Source organism: Alligator mississippiensis, chromosome 3, assembly GCF_030867095.1.
Source record: "Alligator mississippiensis isolate rAllMis1 chromosome 3, rAllMis1, whole genome shotgun sequence".
NCBI lineage: Eukaryota > Metazoa > Chordata > Crocodylia > Alligatoridae > Alligator > Alligator mississippiensis.
In genome coordinates, this window is record NC_081826.1 from 240719756 (window position 1) to 240736771 (window position 17016).

Consider the following 17016-nt stretch of genomic DNA (forward strand, 5'->3'; position numbering starts at 1 on the left):
ATGGGATTTTGAAGCACCAGATATCCATTCTGTTATGAAAACTTTTGAACTCTGTGTCACAGCTATAATGCTACCATTTCTCTCAAATAGAAAATAATAACAACAACAAAACCCCCTTTAAGGCTTTTTTATTCCTGGTCAAAAAATAGATTGATAATGGGCTGTTATAAAAGCTTTTTGTTTCATTTTGGTTTGTTTTTTTCATGCAGAGGCTGAACTACATTTGCAAAATATTTCATATTTTCATAAAAATTAAAAACCAAAATCTTGCATTGAGAATTTGTTAGAATACTTCCAGTAATTTAACATTTGAGGGGTCCTGACACGATAGCAACTTTTAAAAAGTCCATTATGATGATCTAAGTTTGTCAAAACTGAAATATATTATTATGTCAATGTTGCATTAGAATGTAGGTGAGACCACTGTTATCGCTATGAAAAGTAGCTGTAAACATTGACAGTCTCATGTTGTGATTTTTAGTTCTGGTTTGCCTGTTGAGATGTTGTAAATTAGGACTGACTTCAAAGTTTAGAGGTTGGAGACCAGGGCTTGAATACCGCTAGTCCAGTGCTTGAAAACCCCTGGTTCAGTTTCCTTCTCCCCAAGCAGATGATACAGAATCATAGTGGACAGGTTCCTGGGAAGGAGAGAGGAGTATTTCATGTTTAATAGTTACCTAGTCCAGCAGATCAGGAGCAGTAGGAATTATGGTCCAGAAAAAAAGTTTGCTTAGACTTTCTGGAGTTAGTTGCTTGGACTTTCTGGAGTTTCTGCGTCATTTTGCAGTGTGTGTTCAGGCAGGTGGGATACATTGGGGAAAAATAAGTCTTTCTTGTGGACCAAATGAATGACAGGACATCTCTGTCCCATACACACATAGCCTAGCTCTGGATTTTATTTATTGATCACAATCCCCTGCCATCAGGAAGAGCACAGCTTATGTCTGAGATGGGAAAAATGGAACACAGTATGAAACTCATGTGCAGTGAGAAATGAGATGAAGCCAGGCCCGAGTTGTGGAGGTAGGACCAAGTATATAATGAATATAGAAAAAAAGTTAACTATTTAACTGGCAAACATAAAATCAAGTTTTTGGTAAGCTGATTTGTTACTGTTTGACAGTATGTATATGAGCTGTAACAGCACAAGGTGTAATGAGTAGGCCTGTAGTGATATTTGATAAAGAGCAAACATCTTTTTTTTTTTTAAATAAAGCATTACCAAATTTGGGACTGGGGGTTCTTTATTGCAGGACTGCTAGCATTTTGATTGAAAATAAAAGTTATATTAAGCAATAATCTTTCATCCGCTAATATTCTGGCAGTGCTCTCTCAAACCCTGAGACCTAAGGATCCACCTGCTTGCTGTTTTATAGCTGCATTTTTGTTTTGTTCTAAAACATTATGTATATTGTGGTTCTCAGCATAAATTAAATTACTCAATATAGAAATCAAAACAGACAATCTCCCCATTACAAGCCTTGGCCTTCCCAGTAATGGGTTCCTCCTGATTTGATGGCTCTCTTTCAAAGCCAGAAAGACTTGGTCAGATTTTCTTAAGAATTAGTCCTCATTTATCTGAAACTAGTTAGTTTTAAACTTTCACATGACATTTTAAACTTAAATTCCACTGTCTGCCAAAGTCTAAGTACTTCTTTATTCTTTCAACCCATTTCTTTTTCCCTTCTCTGCTAGTTTTGACTATCTTTTCAGACTCCCAGGCTCAGTTTTTGAGTTGTTCTTAATACACCATATCTGCTAGGTGTTGTGCATTTTATGGGGCATTCATTTAGCAGGTCTGCCATGCCTTTCAGTCTAGTTAAGATGGTGTTATACATTTAGAGTGTGATACATTTGGACCTCTGTGGCCAAGTGGAATGTTCATTGAACTGCCAGGCTAAGTCATAAGACTGCATTTTATCCCACCTTCTGCTACTGTATGCTATAAATATCTCGGTGCACTTCAAAGCCCTTATTATTAACTAAGGCCTCATAATTTTACACCATGGAAGAATGTCCATCATTCATTCATTCATGTTGCAGAAGTGGTAATTGTGAAGTTGCACAGTGGCGTCATGGCAGAGTGCTCAAAGCATATTGCTGTAGTTTTTGTGGTATGGGTTCAAACCCTGCTTTGCAGTCATGCCAAAGGCTGAGTTGACTCAGCTGTGAATAAGTTTCTGGTCATTTGGGCTGATGAATCAATGGCAATCAAACATCACTACCTTGTGTTCTCTTGGTTATAGAAACTGGCATGCTTTAACCATGGTGTAAAAGGTTCAAAAAATCTTTATCCCAGCTATGAAAGATACAAGCTTCAAGCAGTTTGACACACAGCTTTGCAGGATTAATGTTCCAAATGATGACTATACCTGTGCTGTTTATAACACTTAGATCAGGGGTGTCCAACATATGGCCTGTGGGCCAAGATCTAGCCCACAGAATAGTTCTAGCTGGGCTGCCATTGTCCAGTGAGCTACCGGAGATTGTGGGGCATGGCCTGCCACAGATTTCAGGGTTCCTGGACCCAAATTGATAAAGCTATCAGCAGCAACCCCTATTTTTTACTATAGAAAATAATAGAGCAATGCTACATTGCAGAGGACTCAGAAAGACCATAAGTCAGAATGTTTTTAACACTGTTGATTCCTATTTGAAATCTCTGGGTTTATCTTATGAATCGTGTTTGCAGAACTAACAGTGCTAACATTTTGTGGCACCCTGAGGTAGCCTTGAAAGGATCTCAAGGCACCCTTGTTGAGAATCACTGATCTAAAATCTGTAGGTTTAATTCCAACCAGTCAGCCACGTTGCGCAAAATAATATGCAACTGCATGCTAATGTTGATGTACATAGGAGCTGATTGAGACTAGTGTCTTTCACCAGCGTTAAATCACACCATTTGCAAAAGTGTACAAAATAAATTTCTTATATTTGCAGAAAATGTCAGACATAGAACTGCATAAAATTTGGCAACAATAAACCTCTGTATCCAGGCTATTGCCAAATCCTGCTGTTTTTTACATAGAACTGCAACTGACTGAAAATCTATCCTCCCTCTAGTCTCAAGGCCAAGATGCTTGTTATCTACCTATTGATTGTTTTTTCTCTCTAGCCTTATTGTTTCTCATCCAGTTGCCTCCATTCTGTTCAGAACACAACTATTAAAGTCACCTTCCTGATCTGTCATTCAGTCTTTAATGTTCCCTTCTTTGTGTACCTTTGGTTGTACCTCCTTCCCTTGTTCATCAAATTCTAGATTCTTGATGTATGCTTTTAAGTTTAGCATAAACCTGCCCCCACATGCATTTCTGCTCAAGTTTTATCCCATGCTATCATGCTCAATTTGTTCCACCAATGAGCCTAATTTCCCTTTGCCCTTCTTCCCCTTCTTTCTTCCTTCCTATTCCCTTTATCTTGGATATCTCTGTGTACAAGACTTTCTGTCTCTAATCCCTTTTGAAAATTCACTTCCTTCAGAGTTGCATAAATGTGAGCCTATCATTATGCTACCACTATCGCAGCACTGGACCTCCATTTTCCTCACATATTTTCAAGCAATAATTACTTGATAATTGAGGCTGAAGCTGCCTCCTCACTATATATTGTATTTGCTCAAATATAAGAATATCCTGAATATAAATTCCCCCCCCCCCCAATAATTAGATTCTTTATATGGAAAACTTATAAATTTGTTATAATTTTCCTGGTATAGAATCTAATTGTTGGAAGTTTGCCTTGAATATGCCTCCCCCCCGCTACAGCAGGAAAAATAAATCTGGAGGGGTTAGGTGGCCCCCTCAACTTGGCCCCTCTGTGGCCCCTTCCCACCCCCTTACTGTCAGACCCTGCTTTCAATGAGCACATGGAAATGAGGGGCAAATTTGAAAACACTCACTTTAAAATAAACGTGCCTATAATAATCAGTAACTATAGATAATAGATAACTATATCATTCATAGAGTTAGTTCATCCAGAATTGATGCATTTTAACTTTTTTGAAACTTCTGCAAGTTTTAGCACAGGTACTCCATAAATACACTTTTGAGCAGTACTTTGGCACCTTCTTAAAATGTAGTACAATTTTTATTTTTTAAGAAAAATTTTTCATGTCCCAGGTCAAATTAGCCAGATCAGTTCCAAATCCATTGAATTACTCAAAAACCATATGTGGTCCTGCTACCAGCAAGTATCCTCCACCCCAGCCTGGGGCTTCAGATACTTCCAAATCTTTTGGCAGGCATCCTACGTGCAGGTCTAAGCCTGAAGACTTAGTGTTCGGATGCAAGCTAGAGAAGTATCTCCCACTTCCATGAAGTCAGCATGTAGCCAAGATCCGCTGGAAGCTGGCCAGTGATACACTAACTATGAGGCTCTCATAAGGAGCCTCATCTGCAGGCAGACAAGGGTATACTCTCCACTATACAGTGCCACTTTAATTGCATTACCTTGATCATGATATTGCCCCTACATGCATGAGTCCAAAGTCAAAGACTTCTGATTTATGACATAGTTCATTGGGCTGGGCCCCACCAATCAACAGCATTTCAAGCCATGGTAACCTCACAGTTCAACACTGTTCAGTATGTGTGTGTACTCCAGATACTCCCCACAGAAGATCCATTGCTAATTAGCCCTACATTTATTACTAAAATTGGGTGTTCTTGGCAAAAGTCCTGGGATCCTCCAAAAATGTATATGTAGATGAGTCACAGGGCAACCTGGTCCAGCTCTACCTCCTAGAGGGCAGGGCCACACTAATCATATGCAAAGGCTGAGAGAAGGGTGACAGAAATTCTGAATGGTTTCAGGCTCTTTGGGGATGTTTATCAGGCATTTAAGGCTGGTGAAGAAACGGGAATCATTGGTAATGGGAAAGAAATCATAGCTTAGCTGTAAGAGTGAAGTGGAAGTTGAAATGTATGCAATGTAGTGGCTCACCATGACATGAAAAAGAGTCAGTACTGAGGTTGAGCAAAACAAGAAGTACCATAAATCTTATTCAGATGGACTGCAATAACCTATTCTTCTGGTAGGTTCCCATAAGTATGTTTGCCCAATATGGGCCATGTGTTTCATAGCTGTGCTCAGTGTTGGCTGCATTTAATCAGCTTCATAGTTGGTTTCCCATTTCCTTAATGGAAGCAGTTTAATGATAAACAATGTACTTGAGGTTCCTTTGTATGAGAATGTAAGATGAGGAGCTTTTTTCCCCCCTGCTGACTCGGGTGGGGGGGGGAGTCCCATATTCAAGTAAATACAGTAATTTTCTACTTCCACATGACTTTTCCTGATGTTCCTGTTATTTCTAGGGTAGACATTTTCTTGAGAGTTTGATTTTAAAAAAAGTCAGATGCTTTGAAAATTTACCAAAAGTTCACTTTTGAACACTTTGTAAAATGTCATGGTCTAGAAACTCCAACTTGTTACAGGTATTTTAGTTGACTTTGCTGAAGAAGTAGTGTGAGATGGTTATGGCTCCCCTTTATAATTTAGCCTTGGGCCTGTCACAGGCTTTAAATCTTCCCTTTCCTTTTTGGTCCCTTTCTTCTACTTTCTGACTTCTTTAAAGTAACAGGCTGCCCAGCTTCTTATTCCTTTTGTCTCAGCTTTCTCCCACTTGGGGTCTCTTGGAATTCTACACTGCACTCAAACTATAGGGCTGTTCTGACTCTGCCTCAAAGAGGATGGAAAAGGCAGCCCATATGCGAGTATGCCAGACTTTTTTCTTGCAGTGATGGAAGGGAGATGATCTGTTAGTCAAGAAGGTTTCCCATGCTCTTTCTTTTCAGATTCTTCTTCATGGTGCTGCTGCAAGGAAGATTCTCAGTGCTGCCAAGTCCTCCTTCTGGGCATGTCTACATGAGATGCTTAATGTGCAGTAGACTAATTGACTGCGCATTACAGCATCACAGCAAAAAACTGTGCTATTAGGCTAATGCACAGTAGCATTAGTCTGCTGCGCATTAACCATCATAAAGAAGCATGCAATCGAGCTAATGCACAGTAGGGCAGCCTACTGTGCATTAATTGAGTACTTCCATTTGCAAGTACTCAATTTAATGCACAGTAGGTACTATGCATTAATAAACATGTAGATGCGCCCCCATGACTAAATGCTGTGGTGTTACACTGAATGCCAGCCTTTGTTTCCGCTCTGATGCTGGTGAGAAGTGGAAAGGAAAGTCATCAATCTACCATATGAAATTTTGTTTGACCAAAATGAGGATTTCATTTCCAGGGGTAGACCCTATTGGCTCTTTAGTATTAGTCACTAATTGTAAACATTCAACTGTCAGCAACCTGACTTCAGTCAGAATAGAAGTAATGTATGGTGAACATCTATTTGCAAGAGAAGCCAGAGAAATGGAAGCAACTTTAAAAACACTTGGTGTGCTTCAGTAATATTGAGAGTCGGTAGTTCTGTGGCCTGAATAAGGGCATGTGACACACAAAGGCCTGTAACAGTCTTGAATGATGACAGTTACTGGTGTTCTGTTTATTAGAACTGGACTGGAGAAATGCGCTACACAGGACAGCCTGTGATGTAAAGTAGCAAAGCAGTCTTCTGTTTTCTGCAGCAGCCCCAGCCTCTTTACCCCAAGATCATCATCAGGAAACCTTGTTAGTTCCAAGTATTTACAAAATGGTTTCAAATGTTATTTACACACTTTTAAAAATAAATTGACTAGCTACTGACAGATATGGCCAAGGAGAGAATGAGGGAGCAGGTTCTTGGAAGAGATGTGCAATGAACTGAGAGGGACTTGATCTTGGGTAATGGGACTGCATGGAGATGTGCTGCTTTGTCCTGCAATTGGTGGCAAAGTGATATAGGAGACTGATATGATGTGGTGGAGCAGGGAGGTGGGGTGAAGATATAATGAGACTTTTGAGATGTTAGGAGCAGGAAATAAGGGAGTGCAGGAATGCAGAGAACCACAGGAAATGAAGATGTTGAACTGGGGAACATGGAGAAGGGACGAGGAAAGCAGAGCTTTCCAATTCCTATTCAATGAATTCATACCCAGTGAAATGCCAGTACTTAATGTTTAGGTTCCCTCTGTGTGTGTGTGTGTGTGTGTGTGTGTGTGTGTGTGTGTGTAATGCTGTGCAGTTAACAGGGCAAAGTTTAAATTAAGAGGGTGGTGTAAGTCAAGAAATGTAGTACAATGAAGGATTGCCTACTAACAGGGAGTGGGGTTTAGGGTTTCCTTTGTTTCATTTTGTTTTATTTGAAATATATAATATTTTGTAGAAAGATTTTTTTGTAATACTAACTGTTCTCCAGTGAAAACATTATTTCACTCCTAACTTTTTAATGACAATCTACAACTTCTCCAGGTACCAACTCTCATTCTCATATTCATCTTCCTATTCTCTTTTTATTTTTACATTTAAAGTTTTTCAGGTAAAGCTATGTGAATTGCTCTTTACACAAGTTTATCCTAAAAAAAAAATCTTACTTTTTTGAGCTTAGGCAACAGGAGGAATTTTACATATAAAAGAAGAGGAAGTGTTTTGTATTGCTTATAACACAGGATCAGAAGTCATAAGTTTTCAGCTCTCTTGACAACTCTGGTACAGGCTTTCAGCATATGACTCACATCTCATATATTTAACACATTTACTTTAGCCCACAGAGATATAATGAGACTTTTGAGATGTTAAGATGAAAGGTGATTGCAGAACTACAGACAATTATGAAACTTACCTTTAAGTAGTGATATTTTTAAATAATGAAGTTATATATATAACTCTACCATAGAAAAGTTGTGTGTTTAAGTTCGTTCATGATAAATTTCCTAAACTATACTGGACATGGAAAAGAAAGAACTGTTACAGGGACTTAAAACAAATTTTAATTTGCTCTTCTGTGAATACTATGGATATATATGACATTTAAAAAGTGATATGTATTTTAGTGTTAGTTACTTGATGCTGATTCTTCATTGTTCTGAATTGTCTCTACTCCATTAAAGTTAATAGCAACTGAGGAACCTGAGTACCTGGCAGGATCTGTAACTTTCCAGCAACAGGTTAGCTAAAAAAATCTGTAAAAATTGGCATTGAAACAGGAAATATGTGAACCTGTCACAGTAAGCAGTCTCAAAGGGCAAGCTGCTTTGCAGGAGCTAATTAACCTTAGGAAATAATTACACAAATATGCAAATGTTGTTTAGATAATTCCATGTGTTATCAGCTCAGGTAGTCCATCATAACTGCAGACCTTGCAATGTCTGGGTGTTAGAATCTGGCATAGTTGATAAGGCTTTGGTTCCAGCATCACTTCAGCTTGGTATTTAACAATTAATGACTGCAATATTACATTAGTAAATTCAACCTGTATTTTGAATGCAACAGAACACATCACTGTATTTACTGTATGCACACTGCTTATCTGTGTACTCTGTTGCCTCGATTCATTAAAATATTATACCTTACAGCTCTTACCCTAGCAAACTATAATATTTAAGCAAATGACAAACCAAAAATTGAGGCATCTCATTTTGTTATAGTAAAGTACCCTTGCAAGAGAACTTATCCACAAGCATTTGTTAATTTCTTATGAAACTGCAAAGTAAAATATTTTATGTGGTATTGCAAAAATGTAACTGATTGTTTCCCTATAGTGCAAGCAGCATCTTACTTCTGCTTGGAACAGAAGATTGGTGGTAGCATTTTATCAAAAAAACAATATTTCATGTTAACAGGAAAATGCAAGATAATATTAGTAACTGCATTTTCATTATGTAAGTTCTGTAGGACTTCTAGCAAAAAAGTCAGATACCACATCAAAACTGGGCAAAAACAGTAGCAAAGACCAGGCTGGGATGTAACATGTATTGTATGGCAGCTCAGAGGATGAGATTTTCTCTGTTGTTCTGGTTCCTTTCCCATTCCAGTGGGGTGCAAGGGGTTTAGATCCTTGCCATGCTTGGCAAGATGAGAATAACCTCAGCATGAGGACGTTCTTAACATGCATGAAGCCAGCATGAACAACTTCTGTGCCCCAGCATGAGGAAAGTGAGGGGGTGGATGGGTGTAAAGCAGGCATGGCAAAAACATAGCTGCACTCCATTTATTCTCAGACAGTTGATGGTCCCTTTGAGACTGGTATAGGTTAGAGCAGCCCCAGAATTTTGTAACCTGTGCCAGGGCCTGAGCCAAGACCAAGCTGATCAGAGGATCACAGAGCCATAACCTGTTTCTTGACCCCCCACCTCTAGTCTGCTGCATCAAGCATCTCTCAGCTGCAGCAGAGGATCTGGTCCAGGGATTTTAAATTGCTTTGTCTACTAGAAACATTAATTTATTAATCATTTCCATATCATTTTTATAAAATGAACTGTTAAACTATCTGATTAAACTTCTGCTATTATGATGAAAAGCTTCATATTAACAGTTTTTGTCCATTCTGAAGGCAATAACAATTTGCTTTGGAAAGCTAAGGCATGTTTTCATACATAGCTAATTGATAATATTTAAAAGATAGGTATCACAAAAACAAAAGCTCTTTGCTTCATAATTAGCAATGGAAATCTATTCTTAACGCAGTACGTGAGTGCTCATTTATAGATTAGCAAATAAAATTTAATGCTATTTCTGTTTGGAAACACCTGGTGATCCCTTTATTGCTGAAAAGGAACTATTCAATGTGGCAAAAACATGTTTTCTGAGAATTCTATGTACCTGTTTTTAACCTAACCAGGACCAAAGATGTGGATAATTGTATTCCATATCACCTCTATAAGTCAGGAATAAAATGCCCTTATTTTTAGCTACATGCTGAAAATGTGCACTTCCTGTAAGACACTGTATAAACTAAAATGGAAAAGATGTGCACTTCCTGTAATACGCTGTATAAACTAAAATAGAAAAGCAATGTATATGAACTGATCTAAAGTACTATACTTCTATTGCACAATGTAAAACTCTTTTACTTCCAAGGTAATCCTCTATCATGTTTGATGCCCACAAGTATGACACGCATTCAATATCTGATAGGCTGGATAGACTTAGTAATCACTGGGTGCATCTACACAAGGTATTTTACAAGGTATTTTACTGTGCAGCAGACTAATTTGCTGTGCAGTAAAGCACCACCATCTACATGTGCGTGGCAATTAAGGTGCAGTAGACTAATTTACTGCACTGCTGGATAATCCTGTCAGATACAAGTGATATCTGGCAGCGCAGTAAATTACTGCAGTTAAACACATGTATAGACAGTGATATCAGGATTAATTTACTCTGGCTTAAATTGAGCCAACGTATATTCAGTGGCGTTAATTGCATATGTAGATCCACCCGCTGGGTGCATCTACACAAGACATTTACTGTGCAGTTGCCAAATTAATTGCACAGTAAACATCGCAGCAGCTATATATGTGCCCCTATCAGAGCACATGAAACTAATAAACTCTGCAGCAGGCTAGTACTTGTAAGTACTAGTATAGGGTAGTAAATAGAAGTACTACCCTGCTCCAAAGTTTTTTTTTTGAGCATCAGCATATGTGTAGACACCAACCTGGCTGGCTGGGGCACAAGGGTGCTTCAGTGTGGGGGCTGCCTGCTGGCAAGTTCTGTGCTGAATCACCCTCGTGCCCCAGTCAGCCCCCACACAGTACACTGAGCTGTATCAGAACAGCCCCAGGCTGGCAGGATGACCCCCTCAGGTACCCTGGCAGCCAGGGCTGCTACAACCCAGCTCAGTGTGCTGCAATCCAGGTGCATGGGCAGACGCATGCCTGGCAGTGATAAACTCCAGAGCTTATTGCTGCATGTTAATAGGCACATGTAGACATGCCCACTGACAGCATATAAGGTCTACTCTTTCTGTTTTCTGCTAGAAAAAGGATGAAAATTAAGATAGCCATTAAGATACATATCTAAGTGTTGCTGCTTATTTATGAATTAAGTAGCATATTAAACCTTATATAAAAGTTCTTTAAAAATTAATGACCTATGTAAGATTTCCATAGTAGCAGTGTGTTATAAACTGTATCAGATATTTTAGTCTCGGGCAGATCCTCCATTGCCCACCTAGCAAAGTTGTTAGGGGCTCTGCCAGGTTAAAGCTTCCTGATCCTCAACCATTCAACCCAAACCTAAGTAAAAATGCAGAGGAGCAGCTGTAACTTCTGTTATTGGCATGATGTCACCCCATACTCTTAAACCAGTGAAGATCATGGCTGGTGAGGCTTCCCATTGCCATGTCCCTTACCTTTTACCAGCAAGGCATAGAAGGCGCTGATCAGAATCGTTGCAGTAAGTAGCTATCCTACACTAGGCAGTACAGTGTCCCTTCAAGCCCCTTTGTATTGCATAATCTGACCCTCAGACTTTTAAACTGCAACAGTTTTATACTTTATAGTTATAGTTTATGACTGGGAATGTTGTATTGTTGTGACTTCTAAATTCCAACTGGTAACTCCGAGACAAGAAAAGTTAAAAACACACACAAATCCTTCCCTCTTTCTAAGCATGACTCAAATAATTTAGTCAAACAAGCATGAGTCTACAAAATCTTTATTGAGTCTTGCTATAATTTGTAAGAAATAAGCTAAACTCAATATAAAATGCACAAAAGATCTTATAAGGCAAAAGATAAGAAAAATCTGCTGCAGTAAAGTCACCAGAGACAAATTTAATTTAAAATCTTCATGAAGCAACTTACAAGTTGAATGTCAGGGTAAAAAGAAAAAAATACATTTTTAGTAATAATACATTGGAGACAAACCTTTCAAAGATGGATGCCTCAGGATAGGCACCTATAAAAACATATTTAGGACCGTGAATAAATTATTGATTTTCACAGTGCTAAAACCCCACACTGTTATCAATTTCAGCACATCTAAAAATCAAGCCATTTATTTAAGCATAGAATTATGGGATTTAGATCTATAAATTCAGGCATGTTATTTGGAAAATTTTGGCCTCTGCTTTTATAACATCCTTCCAGCTAATGGTCTTAAAACAGTCAAAAAGTGAAACTAAATTAAGCCTCATGACTATCTTACAAAGCAAGTGATATAACTTTTAATTCCCTTCTTTTGTGGTCATATGGAAAATTATGGAAAGTATGACCAAGAGGTTTCCACTTTATTAAAATAATTTAACAAGATGGCATGTAAGTGCAACATAGTCTAACAGTAGTGAAAGGAAGGGGAGCAACAGCTTCCTTGAACTGTTACCTTCCATATCAAAACTATAGTACCCAGCATCATAATTTATTCAAGGCCAGACAAATCCAGTTAATCCCCAAGCTGTAATGGAACCAGCATAATTCCAAATCCTAAAGAGATCTGCTGTTTTCTGCAGACTAGAGTTCCTCCTAGGGTGTTCCAAATTGGAAGGGAGGGCAAATGCCGCTCTCCCCCCACCCCGCACTCCCACCAGCCAGAGCAGAGCCAAGTGGAGCCCATAGAGGGTGGGGGCATATGCAGGCTGCCCACTGCAAACTTGGGGCTCCCTGCCCTGTTGTCCTACCCCTGGGAGCCTTGCTCCTGCCCACCTAGCAGCAACAAGGGGCACAACTATGAGTCATTTTTGCCAGGCAGGCAGGGGGCACCTCACAATGGCAATGTGGCCAGCACAAGGCTCCTGGGGGCAGGACAGCAGGGTAGGAAGACCTGAGCCCACGCCCTCCCCTGCCCTGCGCACAAATCTACACACAAATCCCCATTCCCTCCTCCCTGAGAGTGCATGCAGCAGTGGGGAGCTGTCCCCCGTCCCCCCTTTGAGCCTTCTATGGCTCTGTTCTGCTCCCCAGCCAGGTCTTGTGTCCACACATTCCTGCCCTGGGGTCCATGCCCCTGGCTGGGCAGTGCCTCCCTGCCCCAGCTGCCAACCCTGCCCCACTCCCCCTCCCTCACCCTGGGGGCCCCCCATAGACTTACCTGCAGGCAGCTGGGGGAGCTGCTCTCTATCACTGTCTTGGGCTGTGTTGCTGGCCATGTGCATGTGTATGGCCCTGCATCCTGCTCCCCACAGCCTCTTGCAGGCTAGAACTCTGCCATCCTGCAAGGCGAAACCTACCCTTTCCCATGTTTTCCATGGTGAACAGAAAACCCAGATCCCTGCACGATACTGTGAATCCAGGACAAATGCTGTCCCAGAGTCACATCGCCCGGGACCAGGACTTGATTTTGTCCTTTCGGAACTGTCCCACCCAGTTAGGGATGGGTTGTCACTCTGGTTCCTCTCCACCACATAAACCCCTTTAACTCCCACTAAAGCTTAGAAAATGTACAAAAATATAATGTATCTTACACTAGGACAGGTGAGCAATCACTGGATAAAAGCAGTTATGGTCCTTAAGCAATGAATTTTGGATAGTGTCTGTGATTTTCTTCAGAGTAGTGATTCTCAACCACTACCCAGCCTCTCTGCAAGGAGATAATCATTGTAACAAATGAGTGTTTGAAACGAGGGTGTTACTTACTTTACATAAATTGGGGTGTGCCTCCTGTCAAACAAGGGTTGCCTCAAGTCTAAAAAGGTTGAGAACCACAGCTATTGAGAAAACGTGTGTTGACTCTTCATGCTAAAGTGGAGTTCTGGGGTTAATAATCTAGTTTACTAGAATGCAGGTTTTGCTTTAATTGCTGAGAGCTATCTGGACTGCCACTAGATCTCTGAATCCTTTGGAAACTTCCTGCTGCTGTTCTAGTCCTTGGGAAAGCCCTCAGGTGGTGTGCTTTTTCCCTAATGATATACAGAATAATAAACATGAGATGCACCAAGACTGAGCTCACAGTTTTTAATTAGAAACAACTGATATCTTTCTCATTTTGTCAGTGCTCTAAACCAGAACTACACACTTTCTAAATTGCTTTTACAAGAAAGAGTGCTATTATTAATTAGAAACAAACTCCAAATTTCTTTCACAGTAATTGATTAAAGAAAGCTTCTCTGTGGGAAAATGTTATTTTCCTACAACATAGACCTTCTGTATAGTGATCCCAAATAAAAGATGCATCCCTTAATATACTCTGTCCCATAGTTCCCTGTCCCCCCCCCTTTAAATCTCTAGAGAAAAAAAGTATTCATTTGCAAATCTTAGCTTTTGTAACTGAATCAAAAAGCATTTCCCTTTGTCTTCACTAGGGCCCCAGTCATGTCTTCAGAGGTATGTTGGTGGTTACTTGCATCTCTGTTGTGATCAAATTGAAATGCCAGGGTCAAAAGGCAAAAAAATATCCCATCCCTCACTTTAAGAGATTATACAGTAGTCATTATGTAATAGGTTAAAATTTATTGTGCTACTTAGAGTTAGCCAATCAGTAGTAGAGTTTGCTCTGTTGCAAGTTTGATAAATATTTCTGAATCTTTTCTACTTCAGGGGAAATTAAATAAAAATGTGCTTAAATGCTTTAAGAATCACAGTTCCAGGTTGCAGAGTGACCTAGGACCAGATCCCAAAAAATATTTGGGCATACGATACTTATTTTGGGTGCTAAGAACCTCATTGGAAGTTAGGTGCCTAGATATTTTTTGCAGAGCAAGGCTTTAGGTACATATGAGCCTAAATCCCAAAAGTTAGGAATACCTAACTTACCTCAGCTTTTTGAAAATTGTTTACAGTTGAATTATAATTTATATCATTAGAATCTTGTGGCTTTTGTTTGCCCTCACTAGTATTTATTCATGATTTTTATATAGGTTACTTAAAATTTTCCTGGTTGAAATATTATTTTTATTACATAAATTCTTATGGGGCCTAAAAAGTGAGATACAGTTTAAGACGCATAGAAAATGAATGAGTAGAAATGGCAATGTAAAACTCAGATATTCTGATTCCAAGTCCTGTTCTTTAACGAGCAAAAAACTTGACCTACCAAAACTCTCACTCCAACACAAGTAGTACTTGACACTGGTTAAGAGATGCCCTTTCTACATTGCATTTTAACTTTATAGTTGCAAAATAGTATAAAATAAGTAGGGTTTAAAAGTTCAATTTAGAAATGCCACCAAGATTTTAACTTTTGAGTCATATTGGTGCTAATCCATATTTTACGCAGCTAGATATGAAAAAGTATAGCAAATAGGGAAATATACCAAAATTGAGTTTGAGCTTTTATTATATTATTGTTATTATTAATTGTATCCGATTTAATCTTGACTTAAGCATGTTACTGTGCACATACTTCACATAAGAAATGTCAGAAGTTTGAATCATACAATTTGTTTGAATAATATTACAGAATTGCTATTATGGTGTTTAGATTTCTATAAATGCACATTTTTGTGTGTATTTAAAAATGGGTTTTTCAGCTTTAAAATACACTCTTAAATGTCTTTTTCATAGACAAATTAATATATTTATACTTGATACTGAGTAAATTTATTTGTGTTTACCTTTAACAGAACATTTTTTTAAAAAAATTGGATTGTATTACTGTAAATTGAGCTGTTAATTTTCAATAGGTTATAGTGAATAATATCATTTCTCTATGTAGGATAATGGCTCTCCTGAGGAACATGCAATTTATGTGTGGGACCACTTTATTGCTCAGTCAGCAGCTGAGAACACATTTTTTGTTGCTCACAGTTATGGTGGACTTGCATTCGTAGAGTTGGTAAGTTTTGACTTCTGCATTGTCTTGTATCCTAAGGGTTTTTTAAGGAAGAACACCTTAGAGCTCTTGGTAGCTTTTGACATAGCATAATTGAATCTAAATAAAAAAACAGTCTATTTTGTCTTCATTATTTGTTGAATTAGAAGGCAGTTGCATATAGCCCATTGCTCCCCATACCCCTTATCTACAGAAGCTAGGAAAGGCAAAGTAAATTATATTGATTTCAGCTTTAGATCAGTCCCACTGTGAAAGAATTCCAAGAAGTGGTATGGTAAGGCTTCTGTGCAGATAGTTCTGTGCCTGTGTGAAGACTGAAGGTCTTGATGGCCAGGCTTTCCTGGAAAGCAAGGTAGTCCATTACGTTTCATGGAAGCAATGAGAGGAAACTAAGCTATGTCTAAATTCACATAATTGTCACAATACTGCATAGTTTATTCCTCCACAGAAGAGTATGGGCTCCACAGTTATGCTTCCTGATTTTATTTGCAAGATATTAAAGTATTCAAGTGTTTGATTTAAAAAATAATTTATAAAAAACCTTTAAAATGGTTTCTTGTGAGAACTGAAGATTAGTAGGAGACCTAAAACACTCCGTTTATAAACACTGGTTTCTTGCTGGGATTTTTTTTGTACATGTTTTATCTAGGAAACAGTAGTTCAGTCCTAAAACAATCTTATGATACCAGCATTGCCTGATTTGGCAGCTTATTGATTAAGAAAACACACACATGTGTTTCACTACATATGTGAATAGTCTGATTGGTCCACTGCAGTTACTTATATGTGTAAAATTCATCATCTAACTGCAGGACTGGAACCAAAATGATCAAGAGATTTTACAACTTGATTCAAAGCATTACAACTACAGTAGTCACATGTTGAGTGTCTTTGATTTTGTTTTTAAAGTTTTAACTATTGTTCTGCTCTGGGATAAGATAGATGCCTGATAGATGTTTGAGCACTTCTCAGCAACAAGAAAGCAGAAGCAGTAAGGCTTGCTCGATTTCACGAGTTTTTGTTATTTCCTTTGTTAGTTTTCCCTGTTGCAGAAATTAAGACTATTTGGGCTCTCTCATTGTTTCCTCCAGTCTTATTGTTTAAAAGCACATTATATGCACAAGTGTTGAAACCTGAGAACTTTTTAACTAATCTAATCACGCAATTGTTTTACTAACTGGTCAACAAATTGTACAATTTGACTTTCATTCCTCCAAAATTAAATGATCAAAAACACCAAGTTTTGTCATTGTAAATGATACTTTGTATAACACAATGTCATTATTAATGTCAAGTTACAAATGCTCCTGCATAAATGTCTGACTTTTGTTCTGTGTATCCAGTATGGCATAAAATAACTGTTTCTTTTTTTCCCTTTTGTAAGCTGTGAAGTTTCAATTACTCAGACTGTTAGATTGTTCTAGTGTGCGTTATC

The 17016-nt window shown here is 38.7% G+C and overlaps 1 protein-coding gene across 7 annotated transcripts in view; it reads left to right on the top strand.

The window, feature by feature from the left end:
* ARB2A (ARB2 cotranscriptional regulator A) overlaps positions 1-17016 on the top strand; it is a 413000-nt gene that overhangs the window by 216945 nt on the left and 179039 nt on the right. For 6 of the 7 annotated variants that reach the window (XM_014597271.3, XM_006264051.4, XM_019483457.2 and 3 more), the window contains one exon: positions 15465-15584. The exons of the other annotated variant lie outside the window; for it this stretch is intronic. In XM_014597271.3, coding sequence (XP_014452757.1) covers positions 15465-15584 — 120 coding nt within the window. The remainder of the gene's footprint in view (positions 1-15464; positions 15585-17016) is intronic. 7 annotated transcript variants of the gene reach the window in all.